This window comes from Lithobates pipiens, unplaced genomic scaffold (assembly GCF_037356315.1).
Source record: "Lithobates pipiens isolate NorthernLeopardFrog02 unplaced genomic scaffold, aLitPip1_a1.2 Scaffold_27, whole genome shotgun sequence".
In the NCBI taxonomy this organism is placed as follows: domain Eukaryota; kingdom Metazoa; phylum Chordata; class Amphibia; order Anura; family Ranidae; genus Lithobates; species Lithobates pipiens.
In genome coordinates, this window is record NW_027507788.1 from 52,399,263 (window position 1) to 52,419,526 (window position 20,264).

The 20,264-nt window shown below is 44.4% G+C and overlaps 1 protein-coding gene across 7 annotated transcripts in view; it reads right to left on the reverse strand.

Annotated features, from left to right (window-relative positions):
- The window catches only part of CADM1 (cell adhesion molecule 1), a 506,083-nt gene extending 486,158 nt beyond the window's left edge, over positions 1–19,925 (reverse strand). For 5 of the 7 annotated variants that reach the window (XM_077456952.1, XM_077456957.1, XM_077456954.1 and 2 more), the window contains exon 1: positions 19,785–19,905. In XM_077456952.1, the coding sequence (XP_077313078.1) occupies positions 19,785–19,860 (76 nt within the window). In that variant the 5' untranslated portion in view covers positions 19,861–19,905. Of the gene's footprint in view, positions 1–19,784 lie in introns of all 7 variants that reach the window. The other 2 variants (XM_077456955.1, XM_077456956.1) reach the window with 2 other exon arrangements.
- Positions 19,926–20,264: the final 339 nt, after the last annotated feature.

Consider the following 20,264-nt stretch of genomic DNA (forward strand, 5'->3'; position numbering starts at 1 on the left):
TGTGGAAAGCCTTTCAAAAGGCATGACATGATAAAGCAAATAACTGTTTTTGAAAACTTTCTCTTTTTCAGAATGGATGCTTCCTGTGTTAGTTAAAGTTCATCCATCTGTAATGAGATGCTAGGCCAAAGTGCTGGTGGAAAACATTCACCGTCCCAGAGACATCAATCCTCTTCCTCATTTATCACTTGACACAAAGATGTTCTCGGGGTCGCCAGAAAGAGCAGGAGGCAAGGGAGCCAAACCAAAGGCAAGAGCCCAGATTCTCTCTTGGGTTGCAGCAAATATTAACACTCATCCAAAAGGTCTAGAATTCCCGCATCGCACAGCGAGCCTTCATCTAGTTACGTCTGAACTGAGCGTCTGTTCAACAAGCTTGGGCAAGGACTTTGCTCTCTACTGACTTCTAGCCTGCAAAAGGACTAATAAAGTCAAAACAAAACGACATCAAATTGGGAGTACATAAATCAATGCAAGATGTGTGTAGAAATGAGAATCTGGCCAAATACCGATACATGCGGTATGTTCTAAAAACAAAAACAAAAAAAAGCATTAAATCAAAAAGTTGATAAAGTAAAAAAAAAAAAAAAAAAAAAAAAAAGGGGGGGGGTCTAGAAAAAACACTTTAGGGTTGCCTTTAGGAATAATGGCACCAAAAAACACACATTTTGACTCAGATTGGAATCACGGGCAGAATTGCAGAGATTATGCCTACGATTTAACAGCGCTGTGGTGTGACTGACAAAAACGTGCAACTCCCATTTGAGATGCCATTCATTTGAATGACACTTCAAATAGCGGTGTGGGTCTGGCACCTTTGTCACGCAATAAAACACGCTGCAATCGCAGCAACCCGCATCGCAGGAAGCATGCCGCCCAAAAATAGTTCAGGCACTACTTTGGGGTGACATGCGTGCTGCGATGAGCGTTGCCACAATTGCAGCGTGTTTTATTGCACGACAATAGCGGCAGAACAGCATCACGATTTGAGACATTCTTCAAATGAATGGCATCTCGAAATGCAAGTGTCCCGTTTTGTTCAGTCACACCTCAGCGCTGTCACATCGTACAGTACAATGCAACAAGTACATAGCAAAACTAACCGCACAGCAATTCATGAGATTTCTACCATAATTGCATTGTTTTGCACTAAAGATGCTTGTTTTACTGCAGAAAAATAAAAATAAAAAAAGAAGGTACTACGCATGTAGAGATGTGGTTGTACAAAAATGCAGGAAGTATGGAAAACACAAAAATGCACTATAAACACACTGTGATGCTTGAAAGCATGAAAAGGCAGATTATTACACTTGCTATTTTAAGTACTAAATTGTGAATGGACCATCTAGTGTAAAAAGTGTATGTCATGGCCAAATGGAGGGGAAAAAAAATTAATTAAATTAATTGCAGCACTTTATGAAATAGAACTCGGGTTGGGGGTCCTAATGCACTTTTGATGTACTATGGGGAAGGTTTCTTATTTATATTAGAAAAAAAAAATAATAAAAAAGTTAAAACTTGTGTAATAAAATAAATACAATTCTGTTGTGTAGCATCTGAAAAATTTGAATTGTTCTTTTGGATGCGATAAATAGGGACTTTTGCAAGAGCCTTTTGTTCTTTATTAAGGTTAAAGAAATCTACCCATTGATCTGCCAGAAATCCAGTGTTCTTATAACATCCTGTTTGGACTGACAACTCTCTGACCTTTTGGCACCAAAAGCGCAAGTGGCATTGTCAGCCTCATCCTCTGGATTACTGAACTCCATGAATACTTTTTCAACGGTACCAATTATATTTACATACTTTTAGTTGGCATTTTCTAACTACCGTACATTGAATTATTAAACCTCAACACAAAAATGCAGAAGCAAGCATAAGAATGTGAAATAACGATAGCTCCGAATTATTAACACACATTGACTATTGTATTGTAAGCACACATTTTCACTGTTGCATTTCTTCTAGTGCTGCCACTTCCTTTGACTGTTCTGGAAAACAGGATTAAAATATACTTTTAAACAAGCATGACATCTGCCTTTCAAATGCCACCACTGACTCACAGCAAGTGGAAGCAGCATATAGATGTGTTTTCTGAAGGCAAGGAGGGAAGATGGATGAAGAATTGCAACATGTGCAATTTAATTTAAAGTTCAACTGCAGGCAGACAGAAAACACCATATAATGCAGCTGTGCGCTTGCCCTTAGAAACGTCCTTTACAGGCAACCAGCATATGTAACCGATTCCATGTTGATATACTCCTCTATCAATTGTAGCTGGACAGGGTGGGGAAAAAAAAAAATAAATAAATAAAAAAAAATAAAAAAAAAAAAGGGACAGCATTGGATCCGGACTGTTGTGCATTTGCATGCTCACAGGTAGGGATGCGCTCAATGTTCGAGACAAACATTGGGTGTTCCCCGTACGCAGAACAGCGAACAATATGCGACAAATTTGAATTCCACGGAACACCGTTAACGTCTATGGGACACGAACATGAAAAGACAAAAAGGTGCTCATTTTAAAGGCTTTTATGCAAGTTATTGTCATAAAAAGTGTTTGGGGACCCGGGTCCTGCCCCAGGGGACATAGTTACATAGTAGGTGAGGTTGGGAAAAAAATAAATAAAAAAAAAAAAAAAAAAAAAAAGGAAGGACACAAGGCCATCAAGTCTCAAGGAGATGGCGAAGGTATTGAATGTATTCTTGTATACATGTATATCAACGCAAAAAAATAAAAAAAGGCAGTTTTTCAGGAGCAGTGATTTTAATAAGGATTAAAGTGAAACAATAAAAATGAAATATTCCTTTAAATATCGTGCCTGGGGGGTATCCTCAGTATGCCTGTAAAGTAGCAAGTTTTTCCCCATATTTAGAACAATACCACAGCAAAAGTACATTTCTAAAAAAGGAAAAAAAAAAAGAAATTACATTTAAAACTACCGGCGGTTGTAATGTATTGTTGGGCTCAATATCCCTTATCCAAGCGCAACCTGGCAGGTCGCAGGAAAAGGGGGGGATTTCGATCTATATTGCTGGGACCAGACAATTCATTACAGCCGCGAGGAGCTTTAAATTCGATTTTTTTTTCCTTTAAAAACAAAACCACAGCAAAAACGACATTTCTAAACATGGAAAAATGCACAATATTTAAAGCAATAATTAAATTTTTATTGTTTTACTTTATAAGCATTATTAAAATCACTGCTCCTGAAAAAAATTGCAGTTTTTAAAACTTTTTGCATTGATACATGTCCCCTGGGGCAGGACCGAGGTCCCCAAACACTTTTTATGGCAATAACTTGCGTACAAGCCTTTAAATGAGCACTTTTGATTTTTCATGTTAGTGTCCAATTGACTAACGGTGTTGGCACATATTGTGTGCAAGTTCTGGTGTTTGGGGGGTGTCTGGCTCATCTCTATTCACAGGGAACATACAGACATGCCTAGCTCAGAGAACAATTTCAGTACCCGCCGAGATGAAGGAACTCCCACACATGCACAGGAGTGCACTCTGCTTGCCAATCAAAACTGCCAAAAATCAGGAACCCATAGGAAGATCAGCTGAAGTTCACATGTTTTTTCAATGAGGTAACGCCAGTACACCACATTGCTGGAGTGGAGGTGAGTGTAGTTCCACTTCAAGACTAGGTTCACACTTGCCTGCATGTGATCAGGTGGTTGAAGGCATCACACCTGTTCCCACACCCGCAACAAAATCGTGCTGCTCTTAATGGCACCCCCACACATGTCAACTCGCAGCGCACTTGCAAATGCAGCAACCACAGAGGGGAAAAAAAAAAAAAAAAACACACAATCACAAGGTCGAAAGCACCATACAAATTCCTTAAGGCTGGGTTCAAACCTATGCGAAATGGATGTGGCTTACACCACATCCAATTCTCAGAATATTATATTAATATAGTTTCAATCAGGTTGGTTCACATATGTGCGTCGCATTCACACTCAGCATTGCCCAAAAAAAGTGTGCGTTTTCTAGGCAGTACGGTGCGAATTGCAGGCACATTTTTCTATGGAGATGCATCTGATTCGCAGATGCCTTCTTTTGTGAACAGGCATTATCTCCCCTCCTCACTCAGCTGATCCACAGCTACAACGGAGAGGCACCGTACATGAGTGAACCCAGACTAAGGCTGCCCTCTTTTTTTTGCAGGAAGCACAAGCAATGCAGCCCATTCAAATAAATGAGCTGCCATGCCCAGGCACACAGAAGTGTGAACCAGGGCTGACTGTCCAATCAGCAGGCGGTGAGGTGGCACTGCAAATCCTTAAAATGCATCTAAACTCAAACAAAATTGGAATAAATTGCAGCTTACCAGGCCTTAGATGTGGTGGCTGCATAAATTCTTTTTTTTTAGCCGTTCCCTTTATTTTCACCTGGCAATCCTCCAAATAAAACAAATCTTTTCCCTTCATGTCTACAGACTTCTCCACTGTATTACCGGGGTAGCCATTTTTGCCACACAAGCCAAAAACAGTAGAATAATGTCCAAACCAGATGCCAAGTGCTGGGCTTATAGTGACACGGTGTTATAACTTAATGAACTAAAAAGGCCAGCACAACGCCATGATCCTTGCACCGATCGTTGTTGCGGTGTGTCAGTCTGACAGAGACTCTTTACCACGTGATCAGCCGTGTCCAATCACGGCTGATCACAATGTAAACAGGAAGAGCTGTTGATTGGCTTTTCCTTACTCATGTCTGTCAGACGCAAGTTAGAGAGAGACGATCGGCTGCTCCTCTCACAGGGGGTGGGGTCTGTGCTGACTGGATGCAAGGATGCCCACAATGGACCACCAGGGATGCCACCCTAGACCACCATGGATGCCAGTGCCCACAATGGGCATCACCGATTGCCAGGCATTGTTTGGCACAGATTGGCATCCATCAGTACCATCCATTAGTGGACATCAGTGCCCCATATTAGTGCCTACCTCGTCGCTGCCCATCAGTGCAGGAGAAAACACTTATTTACAAAGTTTTGTGACAGAAACAAAAAATAAATAAAATAAAAAAATTCTGTATTTTCTTCATTTGTTTAGCAGAAAATAAAAATCCCTGGACCTTGGACCTTAAACAGTTCTGCCTTTATACATCTCCATTACATGCTAAGCTGCAATACATGACATTTTTAGGTTTGGGTTTAGATACGGTTTACTGTTAGAGAAGTGTCATCCTCCTGGCAGAGCTGTCTGAGGTTGCTATATAAAATTACAGATGACCCATTCACGTGTTTATCGGTTGCGTTTTAAGCGATTTGCACAAGCTCAGCTTTGAAGTTGGAGCGAAATAAACGGACATCTGTACCATTTTCTACATTCAGGAAAGATTACAACCATTGACCAGGTGGATCTTGTGAATATTGCCCAACACAGGTGGATGCATCAGATACTTTTGGTTCATTTAGGCCCCTTTCACACCGAGGCGGTTTTCAGGTGCTAAAAATAGCGCCTGTGTAGCGTCTGAAAAAAACTGCACCTTTAACACTGGAGCGGTGCTCTAGCAGGACGGTGAAAAAAGTCCTGCTACCCGCATATTTGGAGCGGTGTATTCACCGCTCCTACCCATTGAAATAATGGGGCAGCACGGCTATACCACCAGCAAAGCGCCACTGCAGCAGCACTTTGCAGGCAGTTTCAACCCTTTTTCGGCCACTAGCGGGGGTTAAAATAGTGGCTCTTTACCGCCGACGCCCGCACCACCCCAGTGTGAAAGGGGCCTTACTAAAACCGTTGAGTGCATAATCTTGTGCAGCTCTACAAAGAAACCAATCAGCTTCCAATTTTTTTTTTCCTTCCCAAAGCTTAATTGAACAATCTGAAGTTAAAAGCCGATTGGCTACCATGCACAGCTGCGCCAAATTTTGCACTCTTCAGTTTTAGTAAATCAACCCCCTTGTGTTATTTGTTTACACAAGGATTAGCCATGTAGTGGTAGCTAGCATTTTCAGTTCACTCTCTAAGGCAGGGCTCGACAAAACCCGGGCGCCAGGTCGCATTGGCGACTAGAATTAGCGACTGGCGCAGCACAGCTAGGGGTATCCCGTCTCCGTGGACCCCCCCAGCGTGATTGCGTCGGGCCGCGCCGCCGGCGGCCGGTAATTGAGCCCCCGGCTTTGAGGCCTTCTGTGATGCTATTCCCTTCTGTGATCCTATTCCTTCTGGAATCTGGCGCCCTCTTGCGGTGGCCGTTGGAATTACAACCATTAATGCTAATGGATCTCCTTCCATTTACTTAGAACACCTAAACATTACACACACACACACACACTTTTTTTTTCTAACACCCTAGAGAGTAAAATGGTGGTCGTTGCAATAATGTCTGTCACACCATATTTGCACAGCGTACTTACAAGCGCACTTTTTTTGGGGGAAAAAATAATTTATTTAATAAAAAAAAAAAGACAACAGTAAAGTTAGCCCAATTTTTTTTTATATTGTGAAAGATAATGTTACGCCAAGTAAATTGATACCCAACATGTCATGCTTCAAAATTGCGCCCGCTCATGGAATGGCGACAAACATTTACCCTTTAAAATCTCCATAGGCGACGTTTAAAAAATTCTACAGGTTGCACGTTTTGAGTTACAGAGAAGGTCTAGGGCTAGAATTATTGCTCTTACTCTACCGATCGCAGTGATACCTCACATGTGGTTTGAACATTGCTTTCATATATGCATTTGCTTCTGCACGCAAGCTTGGCGGGACAGGGCGCATTTAAAAAAAAAAAAATTTTCTTATTAACTTTTATTTTTATTTTTTTTCACTGTTCTTTAAAAAAAAAAAAAATAAAAAAAAAAAAAAAAAAAATTATGTGTGTCACTTTTATTCATATTACAAGGAATGTAAAAATCCCTTGTAATAGAAAAAAGCATGACAGGTCCTCTTATATATGAGATATGGGGTCAGAGAGACCTCACATCTCATATTTACACTAAAATGCAATTTAAAAAAAAATCGTCATTTGAAAAAAATAAAACAAATAAAATGTCCCTCTAAGAGCTATGGGCAATGACTTGGAGACAGGTGGGGGGGCTGGAGGCGCTATCTTCCCCTCACTCGTCTCCATGTCAGGCCAGGGACAGGTCCAGATCGCCGTCACGGACCTGGCTCCTAACTTTTTTAGCTGGCTCCTAGATTCCAAGCAAATTTGTCAACCCCTGCTCTAAGGTCCGCCATACATGGAGTAAATTTCTCTCCTGCAACCACAGAGGAGCGTGGCCATCCCTACTGAGAAAAGACAGTGAATATCGCAAGAGAATCCAACAGGCTGGTTGTACCAAAGTTGATAGATTGATCAAGTTGGTACATTAACCACTTTCAGACCGGACCATTTTGCTGGTAAATGACCAGAGGTCTTTTTACACTTTGGCACTGCGCTGCTTTAACTGGTAATTGCGCGGTCATGCAATGTTGTACCCAAACAAAATTTGCGTCCTTTTCTTCCCACAAATAGAGCTTTCTTTTGATGGTATTTGATTGCCTCTGCGATTTTTATTTTTTGCGATATAAACGTAAAAAGACCGCAAATTTTGAAAAAAAATGATATTTTCTACTTTTTGTTATTAGAAAAATCCAATAAACTCAATTTTAGTCATACATTTAGGCCAAAATGTATTCAGCCACATGTCTTTGGTAAAAAAAAAGTCAATAATTGTATATTTATTGGTTTGCGCAAAAGTTGTCACATCTACAAACTAAGGTACGTTTTCTGGAATTTACGCAGCTTTTAGTTTACGACTGCCTATCTCATTTCTTGAGGTGCTAAAATGGCAGGGCAGTACAAAACCCCCCCAAATGACCCCATTTTGGAAAGTAGACCCCCTAAGGAAATTGATAAGAGGCATGTTGAGCCCATTGAATATTTTATTTTTTTGCCTCAAGCGATTGAATAATGACAAAAAAAAAAATTTTTTTTTTTTTTTTTTCACAAAGTTGTCACTAAATGATATATTGCTCACACATGCCATGGGCATATGTGAAATGACACCCCAAAATAAATTCTGCTGCTTCTCCTGAGTACGGGGATACCACATATGTGGGACTTTTTGGGAGCCTAGCCGCGTACGGGGCCCCGAAAACCAAGCACCGCCTTCAGGCTTTCTAAGGGCGTAAATTTTTGAGTTCACTTCTCACTACCTATTACAGTTTTGAAGGCCATAAAATGCCAAGATGGCACAAAACACCCACAAATGACCCCATTTTAGAAAGTAGACACCCCAAGCTATTTGCTGAGAGGCATGTTGAGTCCATGGAATATTTTATATTTTGCCACAAGTTGCGGGAAAATTACAAACTTTTTTTTTTTTTTTTTCACAAAGTTGTCACTAAATGATATATTGCTCATGCATGCCATGGGCATATGTGAAATGACACCCCAAAATAAATTCTGCTGCTTCTCCTGAGTACGGGGATACCACATATGTGGGACTTTTTGGGAGCCTAGCCGCGTACGGGGCCCCGAAAACCAAGCACCGCCTTCAGGCTTTCTAAGGGCGTTACAGTTTTGAAGGCCATAAAATGCCAAGATGGCACAAACCCCCCCCAAATGACCCCATTTTGGAAAGTAGACACCCCTAAATTTAGGGGTACACTAGTGAGACTAGGTAATAAATGGCGGGTGCCCTGAAACTATAAAAAAATAACTAACCAACCAGCGTCACCTGTAACAGTTATATGGTGATCACTGGTGAAAGGGTTAACTAGGGGGCAATCAGGGGGCTTTATGCGGTAGTATATGGGGGTCCCTGGCGCTATAAAAAGCTGCGGCGAACCTAAATACCTACCTGCCTAACTAGCGTCACCTGTGACACTAATACAGCGATCAGAAAAACGATCGCTTATTAGGCTGGGTTCACACTGGAGCGATGCGGGAACGCCACGAATGCGCGGCGGGTTCCCGCATCGCATGCCTCCCGGCGGCAGTTCACACTGCCCTATGCGAACTGCTGGGAGTGTCAGTGAAATGTTACTGACACCCCCAGATCAGTTCGCATATCGCAGTGCGATCTGCAAACTCGGATCGCATGGTGTGAACACCCATGCGATCCGATTCTGCTGCGGGCCAAAAAAAGGGTCCCGTGCGAATTTGCGGCGGGTGCGGCGAATGGCTGAACTCGAATCGCACAGAGATCGGATGTGATTTGCACTGCAGTGCGGTGCGAATCACATCCGTTCTCAAACCGCTGCAATGTGAACCCAGCCTTAGTGACACTGGCGACGGGGGGTGATCACGGGGTTAAACCTTTATTGGGGGGGTTAGGGGGGTACCTTAGAACTAAAGGGGGCTAACCCTAACTGCCCTAACAGTTATTAGTCACAAATGACACCCGCCGGGTGATCAGGGGGTTAAACCTTTATTAGGTAATAAATGGCGGGTGCCCTGAAACTATAAAAAAATAACTAACCAACCAGCGTCACCTGTAACAGTTATATGGTGATCACAGGTGAAAGGGTTAACTAGGGGGCAATCAGGGGGCTTTATGCGGTAGTATATGGGGGTCCCTGGCGCTATAAAAAGCTGCGGCGAACCTAAATACCTACCTGCCTAACTAGCGTCACCTGTGACACTAATACGGCGATCAGAAAAATGATCGCTTATTAGGCTGGGTTCACACTGGAGCGATGCGGAAACGCCGCGAATCCGCGGCGGGTTCCCGCATCGCATGCCTCCCGGCGGCAGTTCACACTGCCCTATGCGAACTGCTGGGAGTGTCAGTGAAATGTTACTGACACCCCCAGATCAGTTCGCATATCGCAGTGCGATCTGCAAACTCGGATCGCATGGTGTGAACACCCATGCGATCCGATTCTGCTGCGGACCAAAAAAAGGGTCCCGTGCGAATTTGCGGCGGGTGTGGCGGGTGCGGCGGATGGCTGAACTCGAATCGCACAGAGATCGGATGTGATTTGCAGTGCGGTGCGAATCACATTCGTTCTCATAAACCGCTGCAATGTGAACCCAGCCTTAGTGACACTGGCGACGGGGGGTGATCACGGGGTTAAACCTTTATTGGGGGGGTACATTAGAACTAAAGGGGGCTAACTCTAACTGCCCTAACAGTTATTACAGTCACAAATGACACCAATGCAAAAAAAAAAAAAAAAAAATGACATTGGTGTCACTGTGACTGGGGGGCAGGGGTAATTGGGGGGGTGATCGGGGGGTAAAGGGGGGGTGTGAGTGTGCCTGGCATGTTCTACTGTGTGTGTAGAGTGTTGGTGCAACTCACCGATCCGCTCTCCTCCGTGTCGGAACGAAAAATACCGACACGGAGGAGAGAATACATCACTTCCTCTCCTGTGTTTACATTACAGGAGAGGAAGTGATGTCACCGGGGATTTCCATTCGTCGAGAGCGATCGCGAGGGGGTGGCCATGAATGAATGGCCGCCCCCTCATCCCGGATCGCTCTCGAAGGAATGCCGACCGCCGCAGGCACCGGGGGGGGGCCCGATCGGGCCCCCCACCCGCGGGCAGGCAGGGACTTATATATACGCCCATATGCCTGCCCGTGCCATTCTGCCGACGTATATCGTCGTGCGGCGGTCGGCAAGTGGTTAAGCCTGTCCATTGACAATTCCAATCTTGGCCGGTTCCTGCTGAACCGGGCAAAATTTTAACTACGTATGGCCAGCCTTACTCTTCATAATTAACATAGGCCTGGACCCATCCAAATTTTGCACAAAGGTTAGTTGTAGGGCTGAAACAATTAATTAAAAATCGATAATAAAAAAAACGTAATTTTCATTATCAATTGGTCTAGGTGCACCTTCTCCCCGCCTGTCAGTCCGGCCTCCGTCCAAGTGTTAGACAATCCCCTGTGTACAAGCCGCTTTCTCAAAAGCGACGCTCATGTGACTGGGTACGTCCGCCTCTCTCCTCCTCGCTGACATCATCGGGGTATTCTCAGCCCCGCCTGCTTTGATAGAGAGGAAATAAGCAGCGTTGGGCACCAAGCTGTGATGAGGTAGTGGCTTAGACAATGGCAACACATTCATACAAAACACTGATTTTGGTATATCTGGGGAGGACACGTGCCCCATCGTTGGTTTTCTGGGGGGGGTCTTGTACTATAAACCCCATCATGACAGGATACCTGTATAACACTCCATTTTTTTCCCATTATTATTTTAAATAAAAAAAATAGGAAAATAAAAATGGCATTATGATTTTGTTTTGTTTTTATGATTTTTTTCAGATAATCGAAAAAAAAATTTAAAAAAAAAAATCGGCCAACTAATCGATTATGAAAATAATCCTTAGTTGCAGCCCTACTTAGTTGATTTTATAACTTTCATCAAACTGAGCGGTGCCGGCAGAGTCATCCGCAGCTTGGATTTCAACAGACTGAAGGGAAGAAAATTAAAATTCGGCCAAAATTCAAGCTATGGCTAGCCTATGTCTGTGGATAGGAAGGATCAGCGACCGGAAGTGACGTAGACCGAGCCCGCAGCTCGTTTATACACGGTTTGTACAGACTGTTTGTTTGTGAGTATCTTTTAAACCTTTTAAATAAAAATATACCTGTTGAAGCATTTTACACTATGGAGTATTCTTCTTCCATCTCTGCTTAAACCCATGTATATGCCACACCACTGAGGAACCCTGACTGCAATACCACAGAGGAAACCCCCTTAAAAGGAACCATAACATTGGTCAGGACCTGGGAACCTCACACTAAAGGGAAAATTCCGCTAAAGGATCCCAAAGCTCTCTATATATACGCTGTTACCTTACAGCGGTAAGGTAAGGGGACATCCATTACTGGTATATACGGGACCACCAAGGCCATATCCCCTTCCACCAGCACCACTGCCCTTCCCATTGCAACAGTTCCACATTGTATATCTTGTTGAAGGAGTCACACCCTATGCGATTTTGAGAATAATCGCAGCACTTTGCACCTGAAACGGACTGTTGTCTGATACACTTATATTTTTTGTCACCTAATTACCGTCTATGTTTGAAGGTTTGCCTATGCGCACCACAGCAGAACACCTGCACTTTATGCGATTTTTAGGATCGCAACACACTGCACTTTGAATGTTATATTGTGTTTTTTCCTTTTTTTCCATTATTTTTACGTTTTTATGTTGCAGATTTTATACTAATAGTAACGAGTATTATTGTTTAATCAGCCACAGTGGAACACCTGCACTTTATGCGATTTCACGATCGCAACACGCTGCACTTTGGATTTGATATGATTTTTCACTACTTTATGTATTTATGTTGAAGATTATTAGTAGAAATGAGTTGTTTAAAATTAGCCACACAGGCATACCCTTTTATTATACCTGTATTGTTTTCTGCATATCCCCTTAGTTTATATATTGTTTTTTCCAATAGATATACTTTCCCTACGTACAGCGCACCACTACCTTTCCTATCCACTATTTCCCGGGGTTCAGATATTTCCCTTCCAGTGTGTGCAGAAGTACCTTATCTCCCTCTATTTCCTTGACGTGGCGCAGGAATAACTTATTTTTCACTAGCCTATGTCTGTAATACAAGTTGAAGCTGAAGCTCCTTATGGTAGGGTTTACAAGATAGGACTTACCCAGATGAATGAAGCCAAAATTAAATCTGTGTTAGTTTAAAACATACTAAAGCAGGCAGCAGACATCAGAAAAAAAGGTGCACCAAGCATCTATTTAGGCCCATTTAGTTGTCAGCTTTCACTGTCTGCTACCCATCTATGTGACCATAAATAGATACTATATTCTGCTATGTTAAAACAACCATGCCAGTGCCAACATGGGACAATGCCCACATCTATTGCACTCCATACTCTCCCAGAGGGATCCCTACCTCTCTCTTACCAATCTGTAACATGCATTCTATTTATCAATGAGTACACAATTGCTTTTGGCATACTGTTGCATTCTTAAAAAAATCCAATAAAAGTCTAGAAGAAAAAAAAAAAAAAAAAAGTTTGAATGTTTGTTGCAAGCATTTTATTATATGTTGCAAACTGTCTACAGCTAAACAAAGAAAAAATGATAACAAATAAAGTTATTTACACAGAAAAAAAAAAAAAAGAAGGATAACTATATTAAAGGCTTGAGGCATCTATAAAAAATATTTTAAGCAACTTGACTATTTCTTCTGAAGCATTTTAGTTTCCAAGTAACTATTTCCATTTCCTCGTCTTCCGACACTTGATGGGTTCCATGTTACTTTACACCTAAAGTTAGCTCTCAACAGTTGGCTGTCAAACCCAAAAAATTAGTATGCACAGTGAAGCAACACTCATTAAATTAAAAATGATCTTTCATTGTTTTTACTACTTGAAACTGATGAACTCTAAAAACTGATTACAGGCTTTGATGGGAAACCACTATATGTTGCTCTTTGTATTTTATACAACTAATCAAAAATGGCTGGGGGGGGGGGGGGGGGGGGGAAGAAGAACAAAAAAAAAAAAAAAAAAAACGGACCCAACCTGGAATTATCTACCAACTTCCGATAATCCTCATGCAAGGTAAATAAAAAGTACTTGATTGTGTCCTATACTACTGCCGATTTGATATCCCTCCTGGAAAAAATAAAATGTATCTTCTCTACTGCGAAATATTCCTTCATGTTGCCATCATTTTGAACCTACACAAGCCCCATTCTGCCAGTGTCTGCATCAGTTGCTGGTCTCAAACTATTTTGAATGCCGGTCCCACCTCCTAACAGCACCTGCATCCGTATTCCCATAGATGTAGCCTTCCGTCCTCCTAGATAACCTCATACATGTCCTGCAGAATAACACCAAGCTGCTTGAATCCTACAGGTGGATGTACAGAGGATTAACTTCACAATGGTATCTGAAAATCAGTAATGGTCTAAAAGTCCAACTTTAGCTGGATCAGATTTGGTCTTTGGCATCTACTGATAAACTATCCTTTAGACACTGTTCTCTTTGTTTGGTTTAAATAAAGAAGGCCCAATATGGTCCTAAGTATACATGAATTGGTTCATCTTAGGTAATTGAGGATGCTGTGGCACAGAACATTGGGGAGAGAAAAAGAAGGAGAGAGATACAGAAGAGTTGAGTTCGCACATCAATCACAACGAGAAGAATCGGCCAACATGTACCATTTAGTGGAGGCACACGCCAAACAAAACCAGCATCTCCAACATGATCACCACATGGCCACTGCCAACCACCAAAAGCCCTTTAATTCAAGCTCTTGGCTAAATTCAGCATTTTAAAATAGCTATGCTTCACCTCTAAAAGCATTTCAAATAATGCCAAAAATAAAAAAAAGGGAAACCCTTTCACAACACAGGTTTCTAGCTTGAACGTCTCCACTCTACATCTTCAGTAGCATTGTCTTTAGTAAGCTTATGAACCATAAGTGACAGCTGCTGTGTACAGTTCATGCCTAATATACCCCAATGGTCCTTTTTTAGTTCCCTCTACATACTGTGTAATTATACAAATTAGCATCGCCTTCCCTCTGCCCAATGCGAAGATGATGACTTTGTGTAAAAAGTGGATAGGGAGTTCAAAGCACAATTACACGAACGCGTCAGACAAGAAAGCCATTTTACGACACAGAACTATCAACTCCACTACTACAATTTCCACACTTGTTGCTGTTAATGTCAGACTTATCGTGTGCTGCAAACACAACAAAGCCTGGCGATTTTTTCTGTTTCCTTGCATGTTATATAGTGCTATTAGAATCTAAATAAGCACAGCAAATTTACACTATTCTGAAAAAAAAGCAATACAGAAAAAGATGCACAAGACGAGGACACCCCTGTATGATTGAGATGTGCATTTTCTTTTGGAACGGCTGAGGTGGAATCACTGCAGAGTGGCTTGTACTTTGAATGCAATTCTTCATTTTAAAAGAAAGAATATCAAGTAGGGTGAAATATAAAAAGCAGAATCACCAGCGTTAGCAGGGCTAGACAAATCCCAGGAGAATAATAGCCAAGGTTACTTAAAAACTACAGCTGGCGTCCTATTTGCTGTCAATGGAGCTGGGTCCTAAGAAAAAAAGAAAAGAAAAACCCAACCCTGCTGGCTCCTGGATGGGACAATCTGGCTCCTGAATTCTAAATTCCTTATAAGAAGGACAGATGGGGGGGGGACTTCATGGTACTAATTAGTTGACCTTCAAAGCACTCAATGAAATCCAACAATTCAAAGTTGGTCTACAGAAGCTTATAGGATCTTTTCATTGTTGTACATGACAATTTAAAGAGGCATAGATGTCAGGAACATAATATTATCAGGCCAATTTTATTTTAACAAACATTATCCATCAGGACTGCTCTAATTCTATCAGCTGTGGGCTCATTAGCAGGCAGTGAGAAGAATGGGAGTCTTCTTTAAATAAGGATTGCTGGGGACATTTGAGGGATACCTAGCGTGACCTGACAATGGTATCAGATACATTATTTACTATGGGATTACACGGACAGAGGGGGCACGATGAGTGAATTGTATGGAAGGTACAGTAAGACTGGAAGGAGCGTTTTACAGTCATGGCTAAAGGGTGGGAACTGGCTTTGCAGAGCGAGCATCGCTGTGATGGACAGGGAGCCGGAGAGAAGTATTTTTTGTGTTTTTGTTCTCCAAATGCAAACACTGCCCTCTTGATTCAGAACGGTGCCAGAACAGTTTCAGCTTGAATCGAGAAGAACATGAATAACCCAGATAAGGCTTCATAGTAGCAGAGACAAACCTCTGCTGAAATTTTTTTTGCTCAGAATCATTGCTACAGGCAAGGCAAAAAAATGCAAGGCTCTTCTATTTCATACCATACAGATTTTATATATATATATATATATATATATAAAAAAATTAATAATATACATGAAATTCAGCTGGAGCACACAGATTTACTATGCGAACATCAAGATCAACATAGGAGGAATTAGACATGTAATGAAAGGGAGAGCAGGGGAGTCAGCTTTCTAAACACTAACTAAACATCCCCTCGTACTGGAATTAAAGGATTCAAAATGAACAATACTAGGATTTAAAGCTCCCATCCATCTCCCTCCCCCCAGCAGAAAAGCAGCCTCTTGCTGGATCCAGTCCTCCCCATGCCCCCAGGGAAGGGGGGTGGTCTATGCAACAGTTTGAAATCATTCAATAAAGGTTTCCTGATACAAACTAGCCATGGTTGGTGTTAGAGGACCGATGGAAACCGAAATACGGCACAACAGCCTCATGTACCCTTCTTCAGAGTTATATGCCCTCAACTAGACCCTAAATAAGTACATGGGTGCTGCAAGCCAATTGGGGAAAGGGAGGAAAAAAATACAATTTATAATAATAAAAAAATATGTGTGTGTATAATGTTATATATATATGTTATATATATAAAAAAAAAAAAAAAAATCACAGCAGCTAATTGGCGTGCACTTCTAAACCAAAGCAGCCTATGCAGTGTCTGAGCACTGAGCTACGTTCTACGCAGTTATTTATTCATCACACTATCAACATACTGTACTGGGGGGGAGAAAACAGGATCTGGATGCCACATTGTGTTCACATATCCAGTCTACACATCTAATCCAGGTGTGGGGATAACCAGATTATACTCCTAACCCCACAAATCCATCTCTCAGGTACCGTTGGATTGGACACATGGGTACCACCCAAGAGTGTTGGTGGACCCCATACAATCCATATCGGATTCAGAAGCTAGTAATATTCACATAAAAATACAATAGCTTGGCCAACACATAAAACCCACATCAACAACGACGAGATGCAACAAGTGGCTCTTTGAAAGACAGGGTTAATTATAATGCGCTTCTCAGTTTTCTTCATCCTCTTCACTCATACCCTTCTGTTTACCCATCTCTCGCCCTCCTGTTCCCGCTTACCCTCCCTTCCCTCTCCCCCATTCCCTTTTGTTCTTCTCCTTTCATCTTCTCTCTCATCTCCCTGATCCTTCCATCTCTCTTTCATGTGAAATCTCTCTCCTCTTTAGCTATCCTCCTTCTGCTCACACTCCCCCCTCCACCGTCCTCACTCCTTTTACCTCTCAATCTGCACTAAGAGAGCCAACTCTTACCCCACTGCCTTTCTTTCTTTGCCCCATAACATGGTAGTACATCACATCGACTCGGGATCCCGAAATTCCAAACACATCATCCTACACAGGTAACACTTTACCTCCAGCTTTAACTTTGCTTTTCCACAATAGTCGTCCCATTAATTTCCATCTCTACATATTATATAGCACATCATAGGTTCTTACTGCTAAAGCCCCATTTCTAAAGTAAGTGCATCAGCTCCACGTTATTGAACCCCATTTCCCTATGCCATAAACTCCTTTCTGTGCAAAATCCCTCATCCTTTGCAATGCAGTCTCTGTCCCAATGTTTCCTACGCAGTACCCATGTTCCCCCTATTCCCTGCACAGTACACCTCCTGCACCCCACATGGTACACTACCCCCGCACCCCATTTACAGTACACTACCTACACCCAATCTTCCCTGCACCTCCCACACTTCCTACATGGTACACTACACGCACCCCCATTTTCCCTGCAACATACACTAGCTGCACCCCATTTCCCTGCACAGTACCCCTTCCGCAACCAATTTACCCTCTATGGTACACCTCCTGCACCCCATCTGCCATCCACAGTACACTACCTGGACCCCATCATCCATGCACAGTATACCTCCTGTACCCCATCTTTCCTGCACAGTACACTACCCACAGCACATACTGCCTGCACCCCCTCTTCCCTGCATTCCATGTGCTCCTCCTCCCACACAATCCTCTCTATAATCCCAGCTGTCCCAAAGACTAACCTCCTGGTGCCCCCATCCCCAAAGTGTGCCAGTTCTGGCTTCATCCCCAAGCTACTTCCATCATTCCCTTCCGGGTCTCCTACATCCCATCCCAATGTTCCTCTCCACCCTCTAGAACCCTCCTCTATCCCAATCTCATGTCCCCATCCCATCACAACAGCTGATCTGCCTGCACTGTTTGCCTCCTGTGCTCCCATCCATGGACCCCCTCATCTCCCATCCATGGACCCCCTCATCCATGGACCCCCTCATCCATGGACCCCCTCATCTCCCATCCATGGACCCCCCTCATCCATGGACCCCCCTCATCTCCCATCCATGGACCCCCCTCATCTCCCATCCATGGACCCCCCTCATCTCCCATCCATGGACCCCCCTCATCTCCCATCCATGGACCCCCCTCATCTCCCATCCATGGACCCCCCTCATCTCCCATCCATGGACCCCCCTCATCTCCCATCCATGGACCCCCCTCATCTCCCATCCATGGACCCCCCTCATCTCCCATCCATGGACCCCCCTCATCTCCCATCCATGGACCCCCCTCATCTCCCATCCATGGACCCCCCTCATCTCCCATCCATGGACCCCCCTCATCTCCCATCCATGGACCCCCCTCATCTCCCATCCATGGACCCCCCTCATCTCCCATCCATGGACCCCCCTCATCTCCCATCCATGGACCCCCCTCATCTCCCATCCATGGACCCCCCTCATCTCCCATCCATGGACCCCCCTCATCTCCCATCCATGGACCCCCCTCATCTCCCATCCATGGACCCCTCTCATCTCCCATCCATGGACCCCTCTCATCTCCCATCCATGGACCCCTCTCATCTCCCATCCATGGACCCCTCTCATCTCCCATCCATGGACCCCTCTCATCTCCCATCCATGGACCCCTCTCATCTCCCATCCATGGACCCCTCTCATCTCCCATCCATGGACCCCTCTCATCTCCCATCCATGGACCCCTCTCATCTCCCATCCATGGACCCCTCTCATCTCCCATCCATGGACCCCTCTCATCTCCCATCCATGGACCCTCTCATCTCCCATCCCCGGACCACTCATCCCCCATCCCCGGACCACTCATCCCCCATCCATGGACCCACTCATCCCCCATCCATGGACCCACTCATCCCCCATCCATGGACCCCTCATCCATCGATCCCTCATCCATGGATCCTCTCATCTCCCATCCATGGACCCCTCATTCATGGACCCTCTCATCTCCCATCCATGGACCCTCTCATCCCCCATCCATGGACCCTCTCATCCCCCATCCATGGACCCTCTCATCCCCCATCCATGGACCCTCTCATCCCCCATCCATGGACCCTCTCATCCCCCATCCATGGACCCTCTCATCCCCCATCCATGGACCCCCTCATCCCCCATCCATGGACCCCCTCATCCCCCATCCCCCATCCATGGACCCCCTCATCCCCCATCCATGGACCCCCTCATCCATGGACCCCCTCATCCATGGACCCCCTCATCCCCCATCCATGGACCCTCTCATCTCCCATCCATGGACCCTCTCATCTCCCATCCATGGACCCCCTCATCCCCCCCATCCATGGACCCCCTCATCCATGGACCCTCTCATCTCCCATCCATGGACCCCTCAGCTCTCATCTCATGTGACAGTCCCAGCTCCTGCTAATCTCATCTCCCAATGATTCCATGTCCCCCCCATGGATGTGACAGTCCCATCTGCACTGATTTCCTCCTCTCTTCTCCCATCCATGTGTATACAGAAGTGTGACGTTCCTCTCTTCCCTCCATCTCTCCCCCTTTCCTCTCCATTCCTCTCTTCTCCTCCAGGCTGTGACTTTCCCTCTCCCGCATTCCTCTCTTCTCCACCCCTGCTGCTTGCTCTCTATTCCCGGCTCCGTGCTCTCCTTCCTCCCCAGCCTTGGCTCAGGCTGCCCGGAAGAGTGTCAGCGGCTGCCCTCCTCCCGATTCCCGGTACCTTGCTGGAGTAATCCGGCTCGGAGCCCGCTGATCAGGAGAAAGAGGCGGAGAGCGGCTCCGGGCTGACTCGCCATGTTCGGCACCTGCTTCACTCTGCAGCCTCTGCTCGGTGATAATCACATGCTAATCATATGCTAATACATTCAGTAGGAGGCCGGGCCACCGACCAAAACACGCCTCCCTCCCGCCCAGCCTCCGTCATAGGAGGAAGGCTGCGTAACGTCACGGCGCTCTATGAACTTCTCCGACCACGTGTGGGATACAAAAGTAACAATCCGGGGAGGCGGGAGGGAGAGGAGGACTGGGTGGGGGAGAGAATAGAATATACACTGAGGGGGGAGGATAGAGAGATACGGGGCAGGAAGCGATAGAGGGGCACAGGTAAAGAGATAGGGGGAGGGCAGAGAGAGGTAGGGGGAGGGCAGAGAGAGGGGGCACAGGGAGAGAGAGATAGAGGGGGGGCACAGGGAGAGAGATA